Here is a 20,684-nt window from a genome sequence, read left to right on the forward strand (position 1 = left end):
AAGAATTGAGTGCACAGTAGCAGCACAGCAGGGATTAACCAGCTGAGAAGTGCATAAGAACAGTTGGAAGCACAAAAGGTAGCCTTCATATCTCTTCAAATTGGTGATCACAAATGTAGCTGCCAGGAACTACAACCATTTATTAACAGCAGCACCATAGACGTCCCTGTGCACCCAGCACAAAGGAAAATAAACCAGTTCTAGCACTGCAAAGAAGACAACACTTGATCTCAACAGGAGTTTGGTGTAAAAAGGCACTATGCTCATGCAGCTGTAAAAAGACAAAATCAACTTTGTTTAAGGGATTCTGTAAGTTAAATGAGACTGTATCATAGAAGCTGCTGTGGTTAAAATTCAATTCAGCTACAGAATTACTTATTGAGGGAGGGTGAACATTGCAAGTTGAAACACGTGCACACCATATGATATCATATGGTAGAAGAGAATACATTGGTTATGGCATGAGTGGAAGAACTAATATTATTTTTAAAATATATACACAAGAATTACACAGTAGACAAACAGCTCTCAGAAATAGTAATTTCTCTTAATAGCAAATACACATTTATTCTTCAAATTAACATTTTTACAAAAAATATATATTTATATATATATTTTCTTTTAGATAAACCTTGATGCCACCATTTAGGCAAGCGTTTACCAAAGCAGTGGTTGAGATCCGAAACTATTGAATGAGACCCTTGCATATAGAGGTAACATTTTCTTGCATGGAAAATACTGCTTTGGACAGTCCTTCAATCAGTTTGTGCTTAAAGTCTGCCATTGCTTCCTTAATAAATTCTCCAGTAACTTCAAGGAAAGTTTGGAGAATATCTTCAGTTCTGAGTTTTAATTGGTGTGCAAAACCAATATTTCATTCTGTACTTCTACTCCTGTCTAATGTTGCCATCGTTGCCATCTCCGAAGGATGTACGTGTGGCTCAAAAAAGGCACAATGTTGCGACTGAGCTGAGTTTCAAAACATATCAACCACACATCTGATGTTTTAAAAAGTCATGGAATGAAGAAGCAGGTGAACTGCATAGAAGGACGAGGAATAGGCTGGCAGAGGCAATAAATGGGCGGGCTCTCCAAAAGGGTCTCCCAGTGGAAGGCAGATTAGAGCATTGGTAATACAAAACACAATAAAAAAACAAAGGAGACATTTATTTACAAAATACAAGTCTTGGGTTTGTAAGTGAGTGTCAGCCATTATGTTGAATTTGGTCTCTTCTGAGTAGAGTATAATCCCTGTCCTTTTTCCACTGTTTCCATTTTGCTATATTATGCCAGGGCTTCATTGTTGGACTTCATGTTCAGAAAGATAGGCATCAACGTGCTGGTATGTACATATAGTTCATGCTGCCATATTTTCCATGGTAACATAATAAACAGACATTTCGCAGATTATTGTGTAGGAGTTTCTTGAAAGTATGATGTATGTGTATGTGTTCCTGTGTATGCACACACGCACACACACAGTTTATGAAAGGGATCACATATTTCATTTCAATCCAAGGCCACTGAGGAGTCACATTCTCTTGTCTTGCCATTCTTACAGAACCTTGCCTCTGGACATACACCAATGTTGAAAACATCTGGACAATCTCCTATTAGAAAAGGCACACTTGCATCACATGACATGGGCAAGTCACTGTTTGTTTGGTATGTCAAAAGAACGACCAGGAGACAAAATCAAAATGTCTTTTGGGAAGCACAAGAAACAGTCCATTTCCCATCGAAAACACAATAGTATTGTTCACACTGGTGCCAGTGCCAATTTGGCCACAGTTGAAAACTAACGAACCACAGATGGAACTGAAGCAACATACTGTATTAGCAGTGGTCAATGTTTGGATAAAAAGGAGTGCATTTCAGTTTCTGTCCCCAATTTAAGTACAAATTTTGTGTTCCTCAAAAATGCTTTAGAAATAACCGGCTCATACCACTATTTATACAGAACTAATTGAAAGCATTGAAACTTTGTAAATAAATAGGACTATAGGTCCTTCACGATTCTTATGAAATAGGGACTTGAAAATTCTCCAGAAATACATCCACCATCCACCTTTCTTTCCGTACACTCTGGTGATCAAGTTTAGTAAAGTTCCTATTACAGAAATACCCTTATTTATTTTATCAAAGTGTTCATACAAATCTCACTTGTCAGGCTCATGCATGCACATGAACTTTCTCATTCAGCATGAAACCTTGGTGTTCACTCCCAAGCACATTGTGTCTGGAAATTTGAAGATTTCTGCATGATCCTGACAGCTAGAAGGACTAGGAGGATCAGGAAAACAGATATTTTCTATGATGCCATTTCAAACTTTGGTCAACAATGTCAGATATCATCACAAGTGCAGAAGGTCTGGTCCTTGGTGGTAGCCCATTGGTCATACACTGTGATATATAACCCAATAACCAAATTAACTCTTCAATCATATGTCATAAGATATCACACCCAGCATTGGACGACAGTCTCCATAATCTGCATTATTTTACAGTATCAAGCACTGAACAAAATGGAACCACATCAGCACTGGGATGGAGTGTGGTGCCAAAATGTAACTTTTTAGGTCTCATGAAGTAAGACATCATTTGAAACTCTAGCTGTGAATGGCCTGAGACCAGTCTCCAAATTTTACAGGTGCTCTGTAGGTTTTGGGAGAAAACTTGAGTTTTGTGTTGGCAGCTCCTTTTTGGATCCAGTCCAGGAACGCTAAGTTTGTCCTAGCTCATTTAAAAATCAACTTGAGCTTCACATGGTGAACAGTCAAGGAGGAAACAATGTCTTGAAATCAGAGGATCCAGCGACTTTGACCATTTATGTTGGCGCATCCTTTTGGTTTGGTGGTGCAAATCAAATTTCAACAATCAAAGGTTCATGGGCTCGTCTTCCTCCATTGGCTCATCCTGAGATTTGCTGTGGAAGAAAGAAGATTTCTGATTGCATTTGTACTCATCTGTTAACTTGGATCATTTCTAGTGACATTATGTTTTACAGATATTTCAGAATAGTAGAATAAAACTGTAGCATTCATTATACAAAAACAAGTGTTGTAGTGGAATAGTGATGACAGAGAGTCAAAAGTACTGTAGATGTTAATGTGAAAACACTGGATTTTCAGAGCGTTAACTTTAGAGGCTTTACTATAAATCTGTGTGTTGGAGAGTGGTGGAATTGTCATCTCCCTATAGCAGGCTGTATTTGAGTGCAGCCTGAGGTTAGTGCTAGGGTAGTTGTTCCATTAACGCTGAGTTGGAGCTTGAGGGATTGAATTAAAATAATATGGTCTCCTTGCTGCGAAGCTTACCAAATCCACCAGCTTGCATTATAATGAATGTTAAATGTACTGTAATCACCCTTCTCTCTGTTTATAAAATACACACAATTAATTAATTAAAAAAATATTTTCACAGTATTATTTAATATACTGATTTTGTCCATTCCAATCAGATCTTGATTGTAGCCAGTAATTTTAAACATACTGTCAATATGTACCTTTGTTTTCGAAGCATTGAAAACCAAGATGGTGTACAAAGGGCCTGTCGCTGGAAAGGAAGTGGAGGCCTTGGAGGGACTGGAAACGGACATTGTGTTAGGGTGCTAGAAGAAGATGTTTTGTGTAAGTTTTGGGGGCAAAACATTGAATGCGGTTGAGGGCCAGGGTTAGGAATCTCAAGATAACTGTTTTAACTGTTTGCAGTGATGTGGAGTTTGAGTCACGGAGGCCGCAATGCTTACCAGTGACAAATATGTAAAGTATTTGAAAAAGTAAAGGATGTGACATAGGAGCGGGCTTGAATATTAGTCATTTGTTGATGATGAGTACATTGGTTAATCTTGCCACAGTTAGACAAGAGGTAGTGTATCTTCCATATTTGTTGTATTCAAGGTGGCCTTCATTTGTAGTCATATTAAATAAACAGAACAGACACATCTCACTCCTCAAGTGCACATATCGCTGATTGAAGGTGGTGGTGGGCATAATGATGTCTTGTGAATATAACTTGGTAGTTATGTCTTCTGATGCTGAAACTAAGGGGCTACCAGCATAATCGATTTGGCAGAGGGAATCATCGGAAAACACAGAGCCATCAATTGCTGAAGGACAAACAGGCAGCTGCTGATGTCAGTGATAAGGAAGGAGGGCATGTAGGAAATTTGAAAATGGGGGTGGCTTGATAGAAAAAACACATTGTTTTAGTTTTGAGCCAAGGTGTGTGATGTATTTTGAGATGGTCATTGCGCAATGATCAATTAATTCTTTTAACACTTTTAAAATGAGAAGAATCGGAAAGAAAGGCAGGAAGGGCGACACAAAACCACAAACCAAACAGCGAGGACTGGATGATATTGTAGATGACAGGTCAAGCAGAGCAAGGACAGAAGATAGAAAGTTATTAAAAGTGATAATAATGAAACTTGACAACCACAATAACTGTTTTAATGTAGTGCATTTTTCTCCAAGCATAGACTGGACAGAGCATATTTTTTTAATGGAGCTCCTTGTTGAGTTGATGGGAGTTACACATCTTGATGACTGTGCAGAAGAATGGAGAGAGGCAGACAGGCTGGGTCAAGGTTGAGAAATCAGCTGATACTTTGTTGGGTGAAATGATGGTTGTGGGTTCAAAGTTGCCAGCAATAAAGAATGAGTAGACAACATATGAATACATTGTGGTGCTTCAGAAAGGTAACGCTCTTACTGATTTGGTAGCAAAGGTATTTGGTGGGGCAGAAAATAGGTTATCTGATTCAAAACGTGAGGAGGACTCTTCGGAGATGAATAGACATAAATCCCAGAAAGAGAGAGGAGGAGGGTTTGGCATTGAGTATGGATATTTAGGGGAATTGAGAATGACTTAGTATGGTAGATAGAAGGAAAGAAGGATGGATATGGAGGTCTTTATTTAAGTTTTCTTGTTTTCTAGTTTTTAGGCACTTGATAAACTGCTGGTCATGCTCAAAGAGAAACACAATGATTTAAAGAGAACATTTGTATTTAAAAACAGGACCTCCAACATAAAGTATTGCCTACAAAAATGCTTTTAAGTGTGGTGTATGGTTGGAAAAGGGATAATAACCCATTTTATGGTGTGGTTGGGATCATATATTTGAAACAACAATATACAGCACACTGTGCAGTTATGTTTTTTTTTATTTACATTACACTTATTTACTGTCTGAGGGAAAGGAACATGTTATTTGGCCCGAACCATACGTTCTTAATTTGCTGAAGTGGATTAAAACACATGCCTACATGTTCCATGGAAAGGCACGCATGATCACATCTTGTCCCTTATCAATATCAAAGGTGCAAAAGCAGTTGCAAGGTTTGCAAAGACAGTCCAGGAAAGATGGGAGCACTTAAAATTGATGGTATGAGGGGATGCTGGAGAAGTGGTTAAGAGGTCTAAATCAAGAGCATTTCACAGAGTCAAATAAAGATGGAGAGTGGAGTTAATTAATAGCAAGAATGTCCATACTTTTCTTCACTTTGGATACTTGAACACATATGAGGCATCATATGGAAGGAGGTGGTGATATAAAAACGTAGATATGTTTTAAAGGGATGGTAAAAATGAGGAAAGAAGCATTAAAAGCAGAGAAAATTGTATTTTGGAATTATGGGTTAGGTGAGGGCAGGCTGAAAGCCCTTACAAGTTCTTGGTAAGCTTACAATATGTCTCTCACCAGACAACACATGCGCTGTCTTGTATGTGCAACATAAAAATGGAATAATGGATGAAAAGCTACTCAAGAACTGAAGTCTGATGGTCAAAGAGGAGCCATTGTGTGCTGCCTTATGTGCACTGAACTAGATGGGTGTCTGCAATTAAAGTGGTCACTGCAAAATCGGGTCCCTGCCTGTTTCAAGCACCAGGTTTGTGGTCTAAGAATGTTTTTCCACCACACGACATGTGCAATGTGGAGAATTCTTATGTTTTCTTACTGCTGTTTGCCAATTTATTTTTTTATGTGCACTGAGTGTTTTGATGGGTGAAAGCACTTATATAGTCTAGGCAAATTACAGCCTCTGGACACATGCATTATTTTGTAACAGTGAGATCTACTTTAGGAATAGTGATGGGTCTTTCAATTGGACTGTTAGTACTGTACTTTTCACCACTGTTACCTTTGGACCCCCTGGGATGCAGAATGAGTTGGAAGGTCTGGTTTACCTGGTCTCTGTAACATTTCTCTGATTGACTCCTACGGACAGCGATGCCAGAGCAGTAACGGTCTCCACCTCATCATTGTCATGATTCTGGGCATCAAGGAAAGCATATCCCACTTTGGGGGCAAAACGCTTAACAGATCGCCAATATTTACCTGCAAAAAGAAATGAAATGGAAGAGAGGATTAAGGCTTGACCAGCATTAGTACTACTCACTCGCTGCCAAATACAAATGCTTCAAAATCCCTAGGAAGCACTCGGACCCTTGCAATTGCTCAGACCAAATGTTCACAACCCCGACACATAATCAGGGTCTGAATGAGTAGGTAACAAAGAAAGTGGAGAGGGGGATAAACCTGACAACCGGCCAGACTGTACCCGCAGTTCAACAAAGGAGCACATGCTGTAAATGAAGAAGAGAATGAGACTACTGGGTAGCGCTCCAACTCATTCTGAAAAAAGACAGCACCTATAACTATACTGCATGCTAATTAGTCTCTACTATCTCAACACCCTGACTATATCTACGTCTTTGAGTCCGAAGAAACTCTCTAGAGCCAAGAATCTCTTTAGAGCCATGTTATTCATCATCATCATTACAAAGCATCCTAACTGTAGACATTCTTCGGGCATTTGTTATGAGAACTAAATGCCACCATGTTATTTTACCAACCTGTTCAAACATTTACTGTAGAACACTTATCGGTTAACCAACCCAGGAAAATGCATACGGCACAATTTCAAATCTAATATTTGAAATCATTTTATGTAATTTACATTTCTTTTGACATTTTGTTACAAAATTAAAATATTCTAATGCTGCAATTTTCTAGCACTGACACTGAGTTGTGATTTCGTTAATATTGTTTTACCATACATTAAATTTTGCACAGTAGGTTAGTAACATTAAGGACATGCAATGAAGTGTAAAAGAAATGAATAAATTCATGACCCAGGCCAACAGCCAGCAAACGGACGCAGTGGAGTTTCACGTAATCCTTATGCTTCATGCATCAACCTGCTCCATCTTTTAAAACAAGTGTTTGTGACCTTTTGTTTTCTTTAAAGCTTCAGTACTGGAAGGACAAACTTGATTTTTTGTGCACCAGACCCTACTCAATGACACTACTAAATATGTTGTGAAATTTGTGTCCTTTCATAGGTGGCAAGGACCAGAGTCTCCAGTGTATCCTTGGCTCCCAGGGACTTCCTATGCTTGCAGCCTCACCCAGCCAGTCTTTAACGTCTTTCCACAGTCGGGGACAAGTTGGCTACTTAAAGCAAGCACCAGAGCCAATTGTAAAGCCAATAAGCCTCTATTAGTCTCTAGTATTAATTTAATTAAAACCTGAGCAGCATTTGTGACTCATTTTCAGGGGTACTGGTTGTCGCAGAAGCATCCTTTTGAAGCTGATGTCTTCCAGATTTCAATTTTTACTCTGAGTTATTTCTTAAATCCAGCTAGTTGACTTGCCACCCCCGCCCATACCAAGAGAAATGAAACAACGTTGGTCTCATTCCCTGAGAAGAAAGGAAACTCACTCTGGACTTGAATGACTCGTTCCAAGGAGCGAACTGCATTCATGTTGGGACGTTGCCGGAGAATCTCTTCTGGGAATGGATCCAACTGCAAAGACAAGAAATACAGAGCAAGCTGTGAGACCAGAAATGTGTGTATGGGGTAGGGGGGCGGTGTTACGACTGTTGGAGAGCCACATGCTAGCACGCAAATCCAAACCAGTACCTCCACCACAACATAGTCAGCCTATACAAGGTGATGGTGTGTTGTCTTCAAATTAGAAAGTAGACAGGTAGGCAGCAGTATGCAACAAGAAGCTGTGTGCATACTTGGGAGACGTTGTCTACATATTCTTAAATAGTAAGCAGTAGAAAGTAAACACGGCTATAGAAAAAGAAACGTTCGTTGAACACGTGTTGATTTACCCAATATCTATAGAGATGGTATAGTTTGATGAGTAGGTATTAGATCAAGTTCAGGTTTTCAAATACGGGTTAAACTTTAAAATAGTACAAGAACTCCTAGTGTAGTAACCAAAGACTGAGAGTGTTGTGACCATTCTATATCCACCTTTACTACTGTGCATTAGGTATTTCTTCTAATTTAGAGATCGGGTTCCTTTCAGGTGACCTATCACAACATCCTTTAACCCCGTGGAGTCTCCACCCATCAATGTAGGCACCCAAGCCTAGTCAGCGTGAACAGGTGCTAACGGCTCTCCATTGTTAGCAAGTGATATGGAAAATTATCATGGTGATATTACAGTGTGCTCCCAAAACCATTTCTAAACCTTTTAGTGATTACTGTGTTACTTGTCCGGCGCTGCAAATCCACAGCATTCACATTGCTTCCCCTAACAGTTCTAGTGAACTGAACTCTTGACAGTAATATTTCTATATGCTTTTTAAATAGAGGGTGGTTGTTAAAAAAAGAGTCCCTGGTGTGATATTTCACCTTTGAACATTCTAGCCAATAGATCGCAGAAGTGCCTCCAAACAAATCAGTCTTAGGCACTCACCACATTCAGTTTCCCGACCCCAGTTGAAATGTAAAAAATCTTACCTCTTTGCCTAGCAGTGCAGACACACATGACTCTGAAGCATCACAGATTGCAGTCAGATCATGTCCGCCCTCCAGAGCTAGGACAACACCACCGCCTGCCAAAGACATGAGCTGCTTTGTCATGTACCCAAAACCTAGTGCATTGGAAAAAATAATAAATAAACCGGGTACAGTGTGAGGCACAACTTAACAGCTTATTTCTCGAGACATAGTGTTACATTAGCAAGGAGATATAGAATTATATATGGGTAGCCATCAACTATGGGGATGTTTTTCACTGTGGGCTTCTGAGTGACGTTACAGACAACGAAAGTGAAGATCGAGTTGTATCTGTCACTCAGAGCCCCGTGCTAACTGGGCCATAGGACTCCAGATATAATGCACTTATGAGACGTAAATAGGTGGGATCAAGTCTGGGGTTGCTTGTACTTCCGTCTGGAGGGGTCTTCACCTGGAAGTTGGGAACAGAGTGTTCTCATGCTGAGCAGTGTTGTGCTGATTTGTGTAAGGCAGGTCTTTGCTAGAGTGGCATGGTAAGTGAAAAACGATGGGACAGGAATGGAGCCTGAGCAATTGCCAGTTGCTGAGATTAATTCTACCTAACACGTTGTTGTTGCAGTAAGACAAGATGGGGCTGAGAAGCTACACTTGAAGTCTTGAAGGTGTGGCGTCAGGAACTGCATAGAGTGGATTATATGAGGAGAAAGATCATGAGTCTTCTTCTTGAGCAGGACATACTTGGGACTAGCCAGCTAATGCACTTATTTTAGAAGAGAACAAACACAGTGCCCCTTTTTCAGGGATGTTGTGTTGCAAAAACCTATCATTTTTCTTTCGCTGGAAATTACTAATGCTTTGGCTGAGGAAATAGCATAAAGTGAACCAAATTGTTTTCCATACGCTATAAATTACCACATTTCTTTTTAGATCAGCTGCCGTTGCACATTTGCCAAGGGGGTTTATATCACATGGCTTTAATTTAAAAAAAAAATACAATTATGAGTTTATGTGTTTGTGACCAAACAATAGATACTCATGCTTAAAACGTGGTCAAAAGTATATGTGATGACCAAAGCTTAGCCGTATTTTCAACTATGCATCTCTAGGGCAATGTAATTCCAAACCCATATATTTTTGCAATCTTTGTAAACAACGACTAAATGATAGAGGCAGTCAGTGATAGCTCAATACAAAACAAGGTACCCGTGTCTGCTAACATGCATTAGAGAGTTCTATGAACCTATCGGTAGTATTACTAGTCATAGAACTGAAAGGTTAAAAAAGTACTAATTAAAGGTTTTCTAAAATATTTTTGGTATCTTAAAACTTGGTTGCTCTTCTTAAAAGCCTTTTCGTGGCAGTCAATGCACCCATGCGTAAAAGTGATTAACAAATCAGAGTGTGAGTTTCCAGTGGGAAACAAAACATGAAAGGGCCCCCACTGCAAAGTACCTGGTGGGGGCCACCTCTCCCATGGGCCTAGTCAACGGCCTGACGCTCCTGCACAGTGTACTATGTTGCGAGGGCCCCCGGAGCTCGCCCCCCTCCCCACTCATCGCAGGGGCCGGCGGGGCCTTTGTTATGCCACTGTGAGTTTCAGTTTTGACTGTCCTACGAAAAGCCACCTTAATTGAATTCTATTGCTCTGAAGTGCCACATGAGGACACCCACACACTACAAATGTCAGGTAGATCACACATACATCATGACAGTGACAGAAATCACAAAACATGGGCACCTTAAAATAAAACCGACAGGTTCTCCTTACATTTAGCAGAGACTTTGTATCCTCCAAGGGGGGCTGAGTGTCCTTCGGCGGCATCAAATCCTGCTGACACCAGCACCACATCAGGGGCAAACTCGCGTGCAATGGGCATCACTACTGTCCTGCAATGTGCAAGGAAAAAACATTTCACACATTGACTCACTGTTAGCGTTTGAATAAGGCGTAGCTATCAATAATGTAAACCGGGCAGAGGCAGATGGGGCCAAAGATCTGAAGGGTCCACTGAAACTTGATTACTGTTGTGTTTTACTACCCAAGTAGCAGGGAGGCGCCAAATGTCCTTGCTTGCCCTGGGTCTAACGGTACACGTGCTATGTCACTGCCCAAAGAGAACAACAGCATGGGATGGCAGCGTGCTCTGGTCAGGCATCAATGAACTGCATTCTGTGCCTTGGCATTATCTGAAGCTGTCTTAGGAGAAACGTACATCTCAGTTTACGACCATTCACTTTAGCTGACTGGTGTGGTACATTTTAAAGCATGGCGCACAAGCTGTACCATTAAGGCAGATGCTCTTCTGTCACAGATTGCCCTAACATTAGGCCACAATACTCTTCACTACCGTGTTGTTTAAAACCATAAAGCCTTCTGGTCCCAGGGCATCACTCTCATCTCGACCTAAAAGCAAAACTACACGGAAGAAGGGAAGATGAAGGGCCACATGCAACCGATGCATTTTATTTTTTACAAAATGATCTGATTTGCATCAGGCTTCCAGGCGCCCTTATCAGTGTGCCGGGTTACAGATTGCTGGCTGTAGCTGGACTTTTATAGAAAGTGTTGGGTGAGGTGTGTGAAGTTTGGAAAAACGTGGTGCGCTGGCATCACCACACATAAGCATGAGGTAATACATTCCCACACGTGGTTATCTACTCTAGTTTGCTGCTTAAACATAAAAGTCCTTATGAATGTGGGAAAGGTGAGTTTTTTAATGCTCTTCTGAATTCTAGGAGTTTAATCCATTCTAATTGTTGCAGGGAGTCAACTCCGTATGTTAGCTATTTTCACCAGGGCACATTTAATTACGCAACATACAATCAGGACGTTTTTTTTTCCTGCCGAAGGAAGACGGGACAAGAGCTGTTAATGGCATGAAGAGAGTGTGCATTACTAAGTGATAATTCTATCCACTGGCAGCATGCACAGAGGCACGATTGCAGGTAAAATGTGAAATCTGCTATTAAAGATAAGACGCTGTCTTGAATGTGTGTTTTTCATTAGCTTTAGCTTCTAAATCACTTGTGAGGATACCCTGAGGTATGTACCATTGACATAAACTAAACAGAGACGTCCTAGGTTGATAGTGGTTGTACCCTGTGGCAGAAACCTAGATAAGAGAAGGTTCACATTGACATCTCTCTTTGTGAGGAGTCATGCCGCAGGGACTGCAAGTCCCAGGATTACAAGAGACGGGCGGCGGACCGGCCAACACTGCACCTGTCTGCCGTCAGCATTGAGATACAAAGTGCTACTCGTAGTCCTGCAGCGCTGGAGTGCTCTGTGAGGAGTCAAACCACAGGGACTGCAAGTCCAGGTTTACAAGAGACAAGGAGGCGGGTCGGCCAACCCCGCACCTGTCTTCCACCAGCATTGTGCTACAAAGCGCTCCTCAAGGTCCAGCACCGATGGAACGCTTTGTGGGGAGTCAAGCCGCAGGGACTGCAAGCCCAGTATTACAAGGGCCCGGAGGTGGACCTGACAACGCTGCACGTCTCTGCCATCAGCATTGCGCTAGAAAGTGATTCTTGAGGTCCCGCAGTGCAGGACACATGTGAGCTGTGCCTAGTGAAGTCCGGGTCAAGGACAGGCCTGTCCTGCGTCCGTCATTGCCAGGAAGAGGCAGGCAGGGCCACCCCCCCATGGCCCTCTCATTAAAAGTGTTCCTTCCTCAGCTATTATTGTAAGTACTTGATTCCATTATTCAACACTAACATCGATATGGGAAAGTGGAAATTGCTGGATAATATAGCTGGGCATGGACAAGAAGGGGAGATTGCCAAAAGACATGCTGCAGAAAACTGTACTTTAGATACCATTGATTTGTTATTTGGGGAGGTGGACGGCAGTTTGGGTGAAGAGCCAACTCGGACCCAGGGAGTCGGCGCTAGGCCTAAAATCACCCATTACTTCAAAGGAAAGAGTAAAAGTGACATAACTAGTAAGGAAAGGTTTTGCAGAGTTGGAGTTACCGGTCTTGATCCATCTGACCAACCTGCAGAACTTTGTCCCCACCCCCTACCTCTACAGCAATCTCCTCTTCCTTGAGTCAAGCAATAGCAGAAGCAGCGTCTCCCTAATATTGCTTGCTCCAATCAGTACATCCCCTTTACCAACTTGGGAGAGGACAACAACGAACAGAATGTCCTAAAGGCAGTTGAGACCAACGAAATGGAGCAGGAGTCAGTTTCTATAGGGGTCGAAACTCTTAGAAAAGAATATGAAACTTTGAATTGGTCTGTGCAATCCTTTGCACTATGGTAAAGAAGCTCCAAAAGTCTAACTCTGAATTATCAGAGAAACTAAAGGCTCTCTTCTGTGTGCAAGCTGCCAGCTGTGTGGATGTTCCTACAAGGGTCAAGGTCTGGTGAGAGGGGTGGTGGAAGGTTTCTTTAAGGCCCCTCATCCATTAAAAAATACTAAATTCCATCATACCTCGCTCCAACTTGGGTGATCAAAACTCCTGGAGCATTTTTATAGGAACGGATGGTACTGATTGCTGATGGCCAACTGGTGGAGCTGATATTTCCACCCCAATGGGTACTACCCACCCAGCATGCTCCAACTCCCAGAGCCTGCTAAAGAACAGGAATTTCCAGCACCCGGCACCTCAATTGTTCAGCTCTCAGCCCAGGGTCCAGCCAGAAAACTACCTGCAGCACAATTCATTATGATGGAACTCTACTATTAACGTGCCACCTCTGCACTCAAAGACTCACCCTCCAGCACTGTCTAAATCTCTTCAGGGGGAACCATCTACATGACAAAGATTCCCAAACTACTGCAGGGCCAATGAGAATCAATGTAATCCCTAATTAACAAGCCGACGCACTGAATCCATCACAAACGCAAATGTCTTTCCTTTATTCATTCAGACAGAATATTAGCTCAACGTATGTCAAATAAAATGTGGCCCTACGGCAATATTAATAAGTCGTAGTGAATGGACTCTAACACACTCCCTCCGGATTCACTTCTGCAATTTAAAATGTCCCCATAACTACTGAAGGGTGGTGGAAACTCAGAAGATGCCAAAGGTCGTTTTTATATCCAAGGCATCAAAGAACCGTGTAAATCTGATGAACCTGGGAGTGGCTCCTTGAGCACCACCTACAGCACTGCAATAACACTGCACCAAGACCACAGCAATTGGTCACAGTGCCCTCCAGTAGGTCCCAATGGAGAAGGAAGTCACGCTCTCGCCACTCCATATAACATGGCAACTGATTAAAGACTCGTTTTACGGAATATTTCTGGGGCAAAAAGATAAAAAATTGTAAGTCAGGCAGATGTCAGACTTATTTCTTGACCATAAGATCATCCCATTTTATGAGGCTTTGTTTGATGCCTTTCAGGGTTCCTTCCCAACGCAGCTCTATTAGAAGTTTAGGTATGGGATGCTCCCAATATTTGAGTTTACTGCCATATGGGAAGACCCGAATAGGCCTAGCAAAACTTGTCCAGCATGCACCAGTGTTCCTGAATCTATATCCCATTTTCAATTTTTTTGTGTTGCTTACTGATTCCTGCATAGGAGTGGATCATCCCATTGTGCAAACTTCTCGGTCATGGGACCCCATTGATAGCCCTCAGGATTCTCAAGTCTGATACAAAAGAAGTGATTGTGGTTGGCATGGCCAAATTTCTTAAGTCCACCTGGTTTATTCACTAGCGACTAGGGAATCAAATATGTACCGGCCTGAGCTCTAGGAAGTAGGGCATATAAGGTTATTCAGATTATGCTTCTGGGGGTTGTTTTTTTCTCCCATGTCGTTAAATAATTCTTTAACAATGATTCCATTATTTGATGTTGGACAGGAACAGCCAAGTACATAGACCATTACAAAATAGTTCAGAGGGAAGTTTGAAAATCTTTTAATTTCCACTGGGACCTAATAAACTTGGCCTTGCACTGAATGGAAAGCATTTTAGTTAAATTTTAGAAAAATAACTGATGTATTGTTAACTTTGCATGGTGTGGAAGCATCAACAACTGATCTTATTTTTTTATTGCTTTTTAAACGATGGAGCATGCACTTTGTTAATGCTGCTATTAGAAATATGCTGTATTTTATTGCATGTTTTATGGACCTGTAGTTCGAAATAAACAATATTGATGATGATGATGATAAAAGTCCTCATAGTAACTGAAGAAATTTGGGGCAGGTTCATATCCACCCTTGGAGTGACCCTTGGAGGCTCAGCCAAGCGGTGTTGTCAGAATGTGAATGAGAGAATGAGGGGCCAACTGCCAAAGCTAGTATCTCAGTTTCTTAAGTGTTTAATTTTAGATGATCCATTTGCATCTAATGGTCACTGACTGAGAGGACTGGCTGTTTGGACTGAAATAAAGCTCTGATGGGCTCAGAAGTTGTACTAAAATTTGTGCGTCATTGGCATAATTGTAACCGCTAAGGCAAGTGGAGGATTTCAACCATAGCAGTGTTCTCAGGGTTATGTTAAAGAGGCTTTGATTGTGTGGGAGCGTGGCCTGAGCCCATGCGTGATGGCACTCGGAGCAGGCTCCGTGCCCGATTCTCGTTTACAGGGACCCAACACGCACTTTGTTCGTGCCGCAACTAATCACGACACCCGAGAAGGCACATAGATGTCAAATATGTGCTTTTAAACACGGATTCCTTCCAGAATTCGGAGGACTCTGATCGATTCTGAATTTGCGGACACAGAAAGGCGGCCACCATCGTCTCCGCGTCTCAGTGCGCTGGACAGATGAAACTGTCATCATACATTAATGTAGGAAGAAAGGGGAATGCAAACTGCTCCACTCACCTTTTGGGGGCCTCTAATGCCAACCACGGCACTTTGCACTGCGCAATAACGCATTACTCATTAATGCCACCCTGAATCCACACCTGACGTATGCCTGCTTTGAGGCCCGATATATGATATAGCCACAGTAAACATTAGTAACCAATAGTGGGGATTAACGAGCATGCAGCACCGTCACTAGTTCATCTCAGCTCACAGTTACAGCAGCCACAACGGATTTCCTCCAGGATTCCTGCTCATCCCTACGATCGCTTACACTGAAAGGGAAATACAAAACAAAATTCGCTGTGCGATCGCCCATCGAGCTCTGCAATTTATAAGCATTAGGGAACTAAGAGGCCTGCACTTGGCATTGCTCACCCTGTGGGGAGTTCTGTTTCCAACTACAATACTTACGCTCCACACCACAACGCAGCTGTTCATCAACATCATTTGAGGCCCACACGTGCTGTATATCTACTATAAGGCTGCAATATACTGCAATCACAGTAAATCATGATCAGGCGACACTGATACTAACTAACTGATATCAGTTTACCTCGCTACATATCCAGGAAATCAGTAAAAATGCTACTCCCCCTGGACCTGGTCAGTGCGTCCCTCGAGCTTCACACATCAATCCTCTGTGCTAGACTGGATAATACTAGGAGGACACCAATTCCACCACTGTGAAAGGTATCAGCATATTTGCCATAACTTGCATCTACTCTGTGCTATCCTGCTCTCCCTAGAACTCAGGACTAGGGGTAATTGGGAGATGTGATCCTCTATACACTGCCTATGTACCTATGTGCATACATGCCTACATCTACTCCAAAGGTGAGTCTGAGGTTGGCACTGTATCATAGCACTCCGCTTAAAACAAGCCCTTTCGGGCAGAGTCTGATCTGCCGCACATATTTTACACCCCGCCTCACGTACTGTCACAATGGCAGATCATAGGTGCAAAGATGCTAAAGACAGTTAAGACAACAAAGACAATAAAATAACCCTAAAAAGGGCTAAAGCTGAACCATCCTTACGGGACTCACCGGTAAAACCAAAAAACGAACCTGGTGCAAGTTTGGATATTATCCTACAATGACTTTTGGCTTCACATGACCTACCTCAAGACACTAAGACTAACACAGATGCCATGCACCAAGGCTTACAAGCATTACGCAGTGATCTCAAGAGCCTAGCGGGCAGACTGAAGCAAAATCCAGGACTGGTGGTTACTGCTGTTTACTGTGGCTGTATTATCTACTTCAGAGTACTACTTCAGAGTAACAGCGGAATGAAGCAACTGTCAACAAAATCAAATTGCTTACTAGGGAAATGTAAGAACTTAAGGACCGTTACTGCAGCAGCAACCTGCAGATTTTTAGCCTCCAGGAGAATGTGGAAGGAGATGCAAACCTGGGTCGAATTTCTTGAAGCCCGAATGCCGTGTACCCTTGGAGTCTCATTCGATAAGGACTACGAAGTAGAAAGAGCGCAGAGTCCAAATGGGTAAACCTTGGTTCAACTCTGCCACCTTGGCTTCTAGCCAAGAGCAATGATATTCAGACTTCTACAATACCGCCATACTGAAGTAATCTTCGCTCACAATAGAAAAGTCCAGAATATGTAATGGAATGGCTACAGAATAAACACAGACTACAGTTATTCCATTAAAACAGTGCCCATCAGGAAAGGATCCTTAGCACATCATCAAACGCTGAAAGATCATGCTTTCTCCTTTGGATTTGCAGGCCCAGCTAAATTCTGCATCATCGTTAATGGAAAAACAAGGATCTTTACAGACCCCGCTGCCTTGCATGCATATCTGGACTCTTCAGTCTTTACGGATATGGTAATATAAGGTGATGCAGTGTTCACCTGACGCTTCTATTTCTTTTTTTGAAGTGGGGGGTGCTACTAAGTATGTACAGTGCTGTCATACTTTTGCAAAACCCATGTACGCCACCATGACTGATGATACTGTGTTGCCTTTGTGGCTTAGAGTCAGGACCATATCCATATTCTCTTCGGAGGTTTTTCCTAGCTATATGTTAACTGGACCTCTCCAACCTACCGTTTACTATAACATCAAGCACTATCCAGTATTGTGTTTGTTAATGGCGAACATTGTTTCACATTCCAGTACTACTGCACAGCATGCAACACTTTCTATAAGATACTGTTTTTCCCCTTTGATCACTTAGTATTGTTTTATTGCCATTGACTGTAGGCATGACTTAAAGAATGCTGTTAATTTGAGAGCTCACTTGACCTGGGTATCCTGTTCAATATTAGCTGTTCACACTATACATAAAGAACATAATTTAATTCTGTACATCTAGCGTTCAACCGCAACCTTGGCCCGTAAAGATGATGTCTAGGCTACAGAGCTACCAGCTAACGCATACTATTACTGTTCTTCCAAGCTGATATCCTCTATTGTACTAGTGTGTTTCACAATATTTTGATTGGGAGGATCCTTAGTTGGGTTTGGATAGGCCTGCTTGTGACCCTTAGTATCCCAATTAGAGAAGGGGGGGGAATGCGTCCTAGTCGCATCTGAAAGGAAGGGCGGGCGGATAGGGTTTGGGGGTTATTTCTTTTGTTTGTTTTTTGTTGAACTGACAACCGACCTATCTCTTTTTTTGTTCTATACCTACTCTTCCTCTTTGCTCCTACTTTTTCTTTAGGCTACCTGACAGGTACCCCGCAAAATATCCTGTCACTTAGTAGAGACTGCAGCACAAAACTACATATAGGCCCTGGCTTCACCGAACCCATTATCACCAATTGCACACTCAAGGATACTGATATTCGCTCACAGGTTCTCTCCTTACCCACATCTACCCCAGTCATCTTTTTAGATCGCCGTGACATTCCAAACCCATCCAATGTCTTTAACCCTTAAAATACTCTCTCTGAATACAAAAGGCCTTAAACACTTGGTTAAACAAATAATTATTGCCGACTACTGAAACAAACAGAAGGAAGACATTGTTTTACTCCAGGACACGCACTTAAAATCCATAAAAAATGCAAAGTTCTGCAGCCTGTGGATTGCAGAAATTGGCATCTCCCCAGCACCGCAGAAAAATAATGGGTTTCTCACCTTAACATGGTAGGTGGCTCATTTCCAGGGTTAAGGAAAGTGACTGATAGTTTTGTATTGTTAATGTCTATGTGCCCAATGATAACGCAGTAAGCTTCTGGAAGGACATAGATAAACATCTAAAAGAACTTCCTGACAGCCTTTGGGTAATAATGGGAGGAGAATTCAATCTTTCCGTGGATGGCAATCTTGACAAAATATTTGCTCCTAAATTCATGAATGGCAACTCTTATAAAGAAAGGAAAATCTGCTGTAATAATATTACCTTAATTGACATATGGCGATTACATAATCCTGCAGGATATCTGAGAGATTACAGCGGTCAAGCTATTCATTGATGCCGGGGGCAGGGTGCTGGCTTAATGGAGTTGTATAGATTCGAGCAGAATGATATGAAGGTCTCAAAGATAGCATGTGTTGATGAGATAACCTCCCCTTCCGAGTTTCTTATAGCGAGTATGAGTTTCTTGGTCTTTTTGTATTTCAGGTAGTCCGCCAAGGTTTTCCTGGTTCTATTTCTGTTGCAGAGTTTACCAGTGTCTGCTTCCTCAACCCATTTCCGGGCTCTTTTACTTAAAATGTGATTGTATTCATACTGTAAGGCACACAGTTTAGATACAGCCTGTAGTGGGTTGGAGTTGTTTATCCAGCATCAGAATCTCAGTCTCTAGCCTCGTAAATTGTTCAGAGACAGATTTATTTTGAGTGACATTTGTTGAATTATGATTCCTCTCACCATGGCTTTGAGTGCATCCCACCTAGTTGTTGGGGATGTGATATGCGTGCGTGGTCTGAAATTACTATTGGCTCTGTTTCAGTTGGTCATCGAACCGTTGATCTCCTCCTTCCGGGTTAGCCCAGATATAACCAGCCTTACATTTAGTTCAGGCAGAAATGTGGTGGCAACCTATGCCAACAACATGCTTTTGTTCACTGAGGAAGCCCCACGGGTTACTCCCATCATTATGAAAGAAATAGAGAGGTACTAACTAGAAGCAGGTTACTTTTTAAAAGGACAAAACCGAGGACTTCCTATTAAATATACACTGCACGTCAGTGGTGAATGGTAACCTAGGTCTAAAGTGGCAACCAGATGCCATCAAATACCTAGGCATTTGGTTGGTAAAGACCTTAAACAATCCATCTACATTAATAAACAAAAATCCCTTATCAATATAAAACACCTACTCAACACTTGGTTCCCCAAATATACCACCTGGTGGGGTCAAGTGGACACTGTCACAATGATGATAGCTCTTTTGGTAAAATTCATTACCAGTATGGTTCTGATGTCCCTCTCCCTCGCCTTTTTTTAAACTGGTGGATAAATATATATCCAAATTCATATGTGTAGGAGGCTGGCCTGGCTTATAGTAGGTACCTTATGGTACTTACACCTTGTGCCAGGTCCAGTTATCCCTTATTAGGAGGATAGAGGTGTTCTAGAAGCTTAGGCTGATAGAGGTAGCTATAGCAGAGCAGCTTAGGCTGAACTAGGAGACATGCAAAGCTCCTACTATAGCACTTATATCATATAGCACTATATCAAAAGAAAACACAATACTCAGAGTTACTAAAAATAAAGGTACTTTAGTGACAATATGCCAAAATTATCTCAGAGCATATACTCCCTTAGGAGGTAAATTATATGCACACAAACCACAATCAGGTAACAGTTAGAAAAGTAGTGCAAAGAATTTAGAATCACAACAGAATGCAATAGGAAGAAATAGGCCTAGGGGCAACACAAACCATATACTCCAAAAGTGAAATGCGAACCACGAATGGACCCCAGGCCTAGTGTAGTGTGTAGAGGGTCACAGGGAGTGTAAGAAAACACTAAGGGTGTCCAAGATACCCCACCCCAAGACCCTGAAAAGTAGGAATAATGTTACCCTACTACCCCAGAAAGACAGTAAAGATGAGATAGGGGAATCTGCAAGGACAACAACTGACTGCAAAACAATGAAGATGGATTCCTGGACACGAGGACCTGTAGAGGAAGGGGACCAAGTCCAAGAGTCACGCAAGTGT

The 20,684-nt window shown here is 41.9% G+C and overlaps 1 protein-coding gene across 3 annotated transcripts in view; it reads right to left on the reverse strand.

The window, feature by feature from the left end:
- Positions 1 to 538: 538 nt before the first annotated feature.
- The window catches only part of HDAC7 (histone deacetylase 7), a 531,422-nt gene continuing 511,276 nt past the window's right edge, over positions 539 to 20,684 (reverse strand). For all 3 annotated transcript variants that reach the window (XM_069231044.1, XM_069231043.1, XM_069231042.1), the window contains exons 21-25: positions 10,535 to 10,653; positions 8,767 to 8,900; positions 7,728 to 7,812; positions 6,190 to 6,340; positions 539 to 2,926 (exon numbers count right to left, since the gene is read on the reverse strand). In XM_069231044.1, coding sequence (XP_069087145.1) covers positions 2,878 to 2,926; positions 6,190 to 6,340; positions 7,728 to 7,812; positions 8,767 to 8,900; positions 10,535 to 10,653 — 538 coding nt within the window. In that variant the 3' untranslated portion in view covers positions 539 to 2,877. The remainder of the gene's footprint in view (positions 2,927 to 6,189; positions 6,341 to 7,727; positions 7,813 to 8,766; positions 8,901 to 10,534; positions 10,654 to 20,684) is intronic.

This window comes from Pleurodeles waltl, chromosome 4_2, assembly GCF_031143425.1.
Source record: "Pleurodeles waltl isolate 20211129_DDA chromosome 4_2, aPleWal1.hap1.20221129, whole genome shotgun sequence".
NCBI lineage: Eukaryota > Metazoa > Chordata > Amphibia > Caudata > Salamandridae > Pleurodeles > Pleurodeles waltl.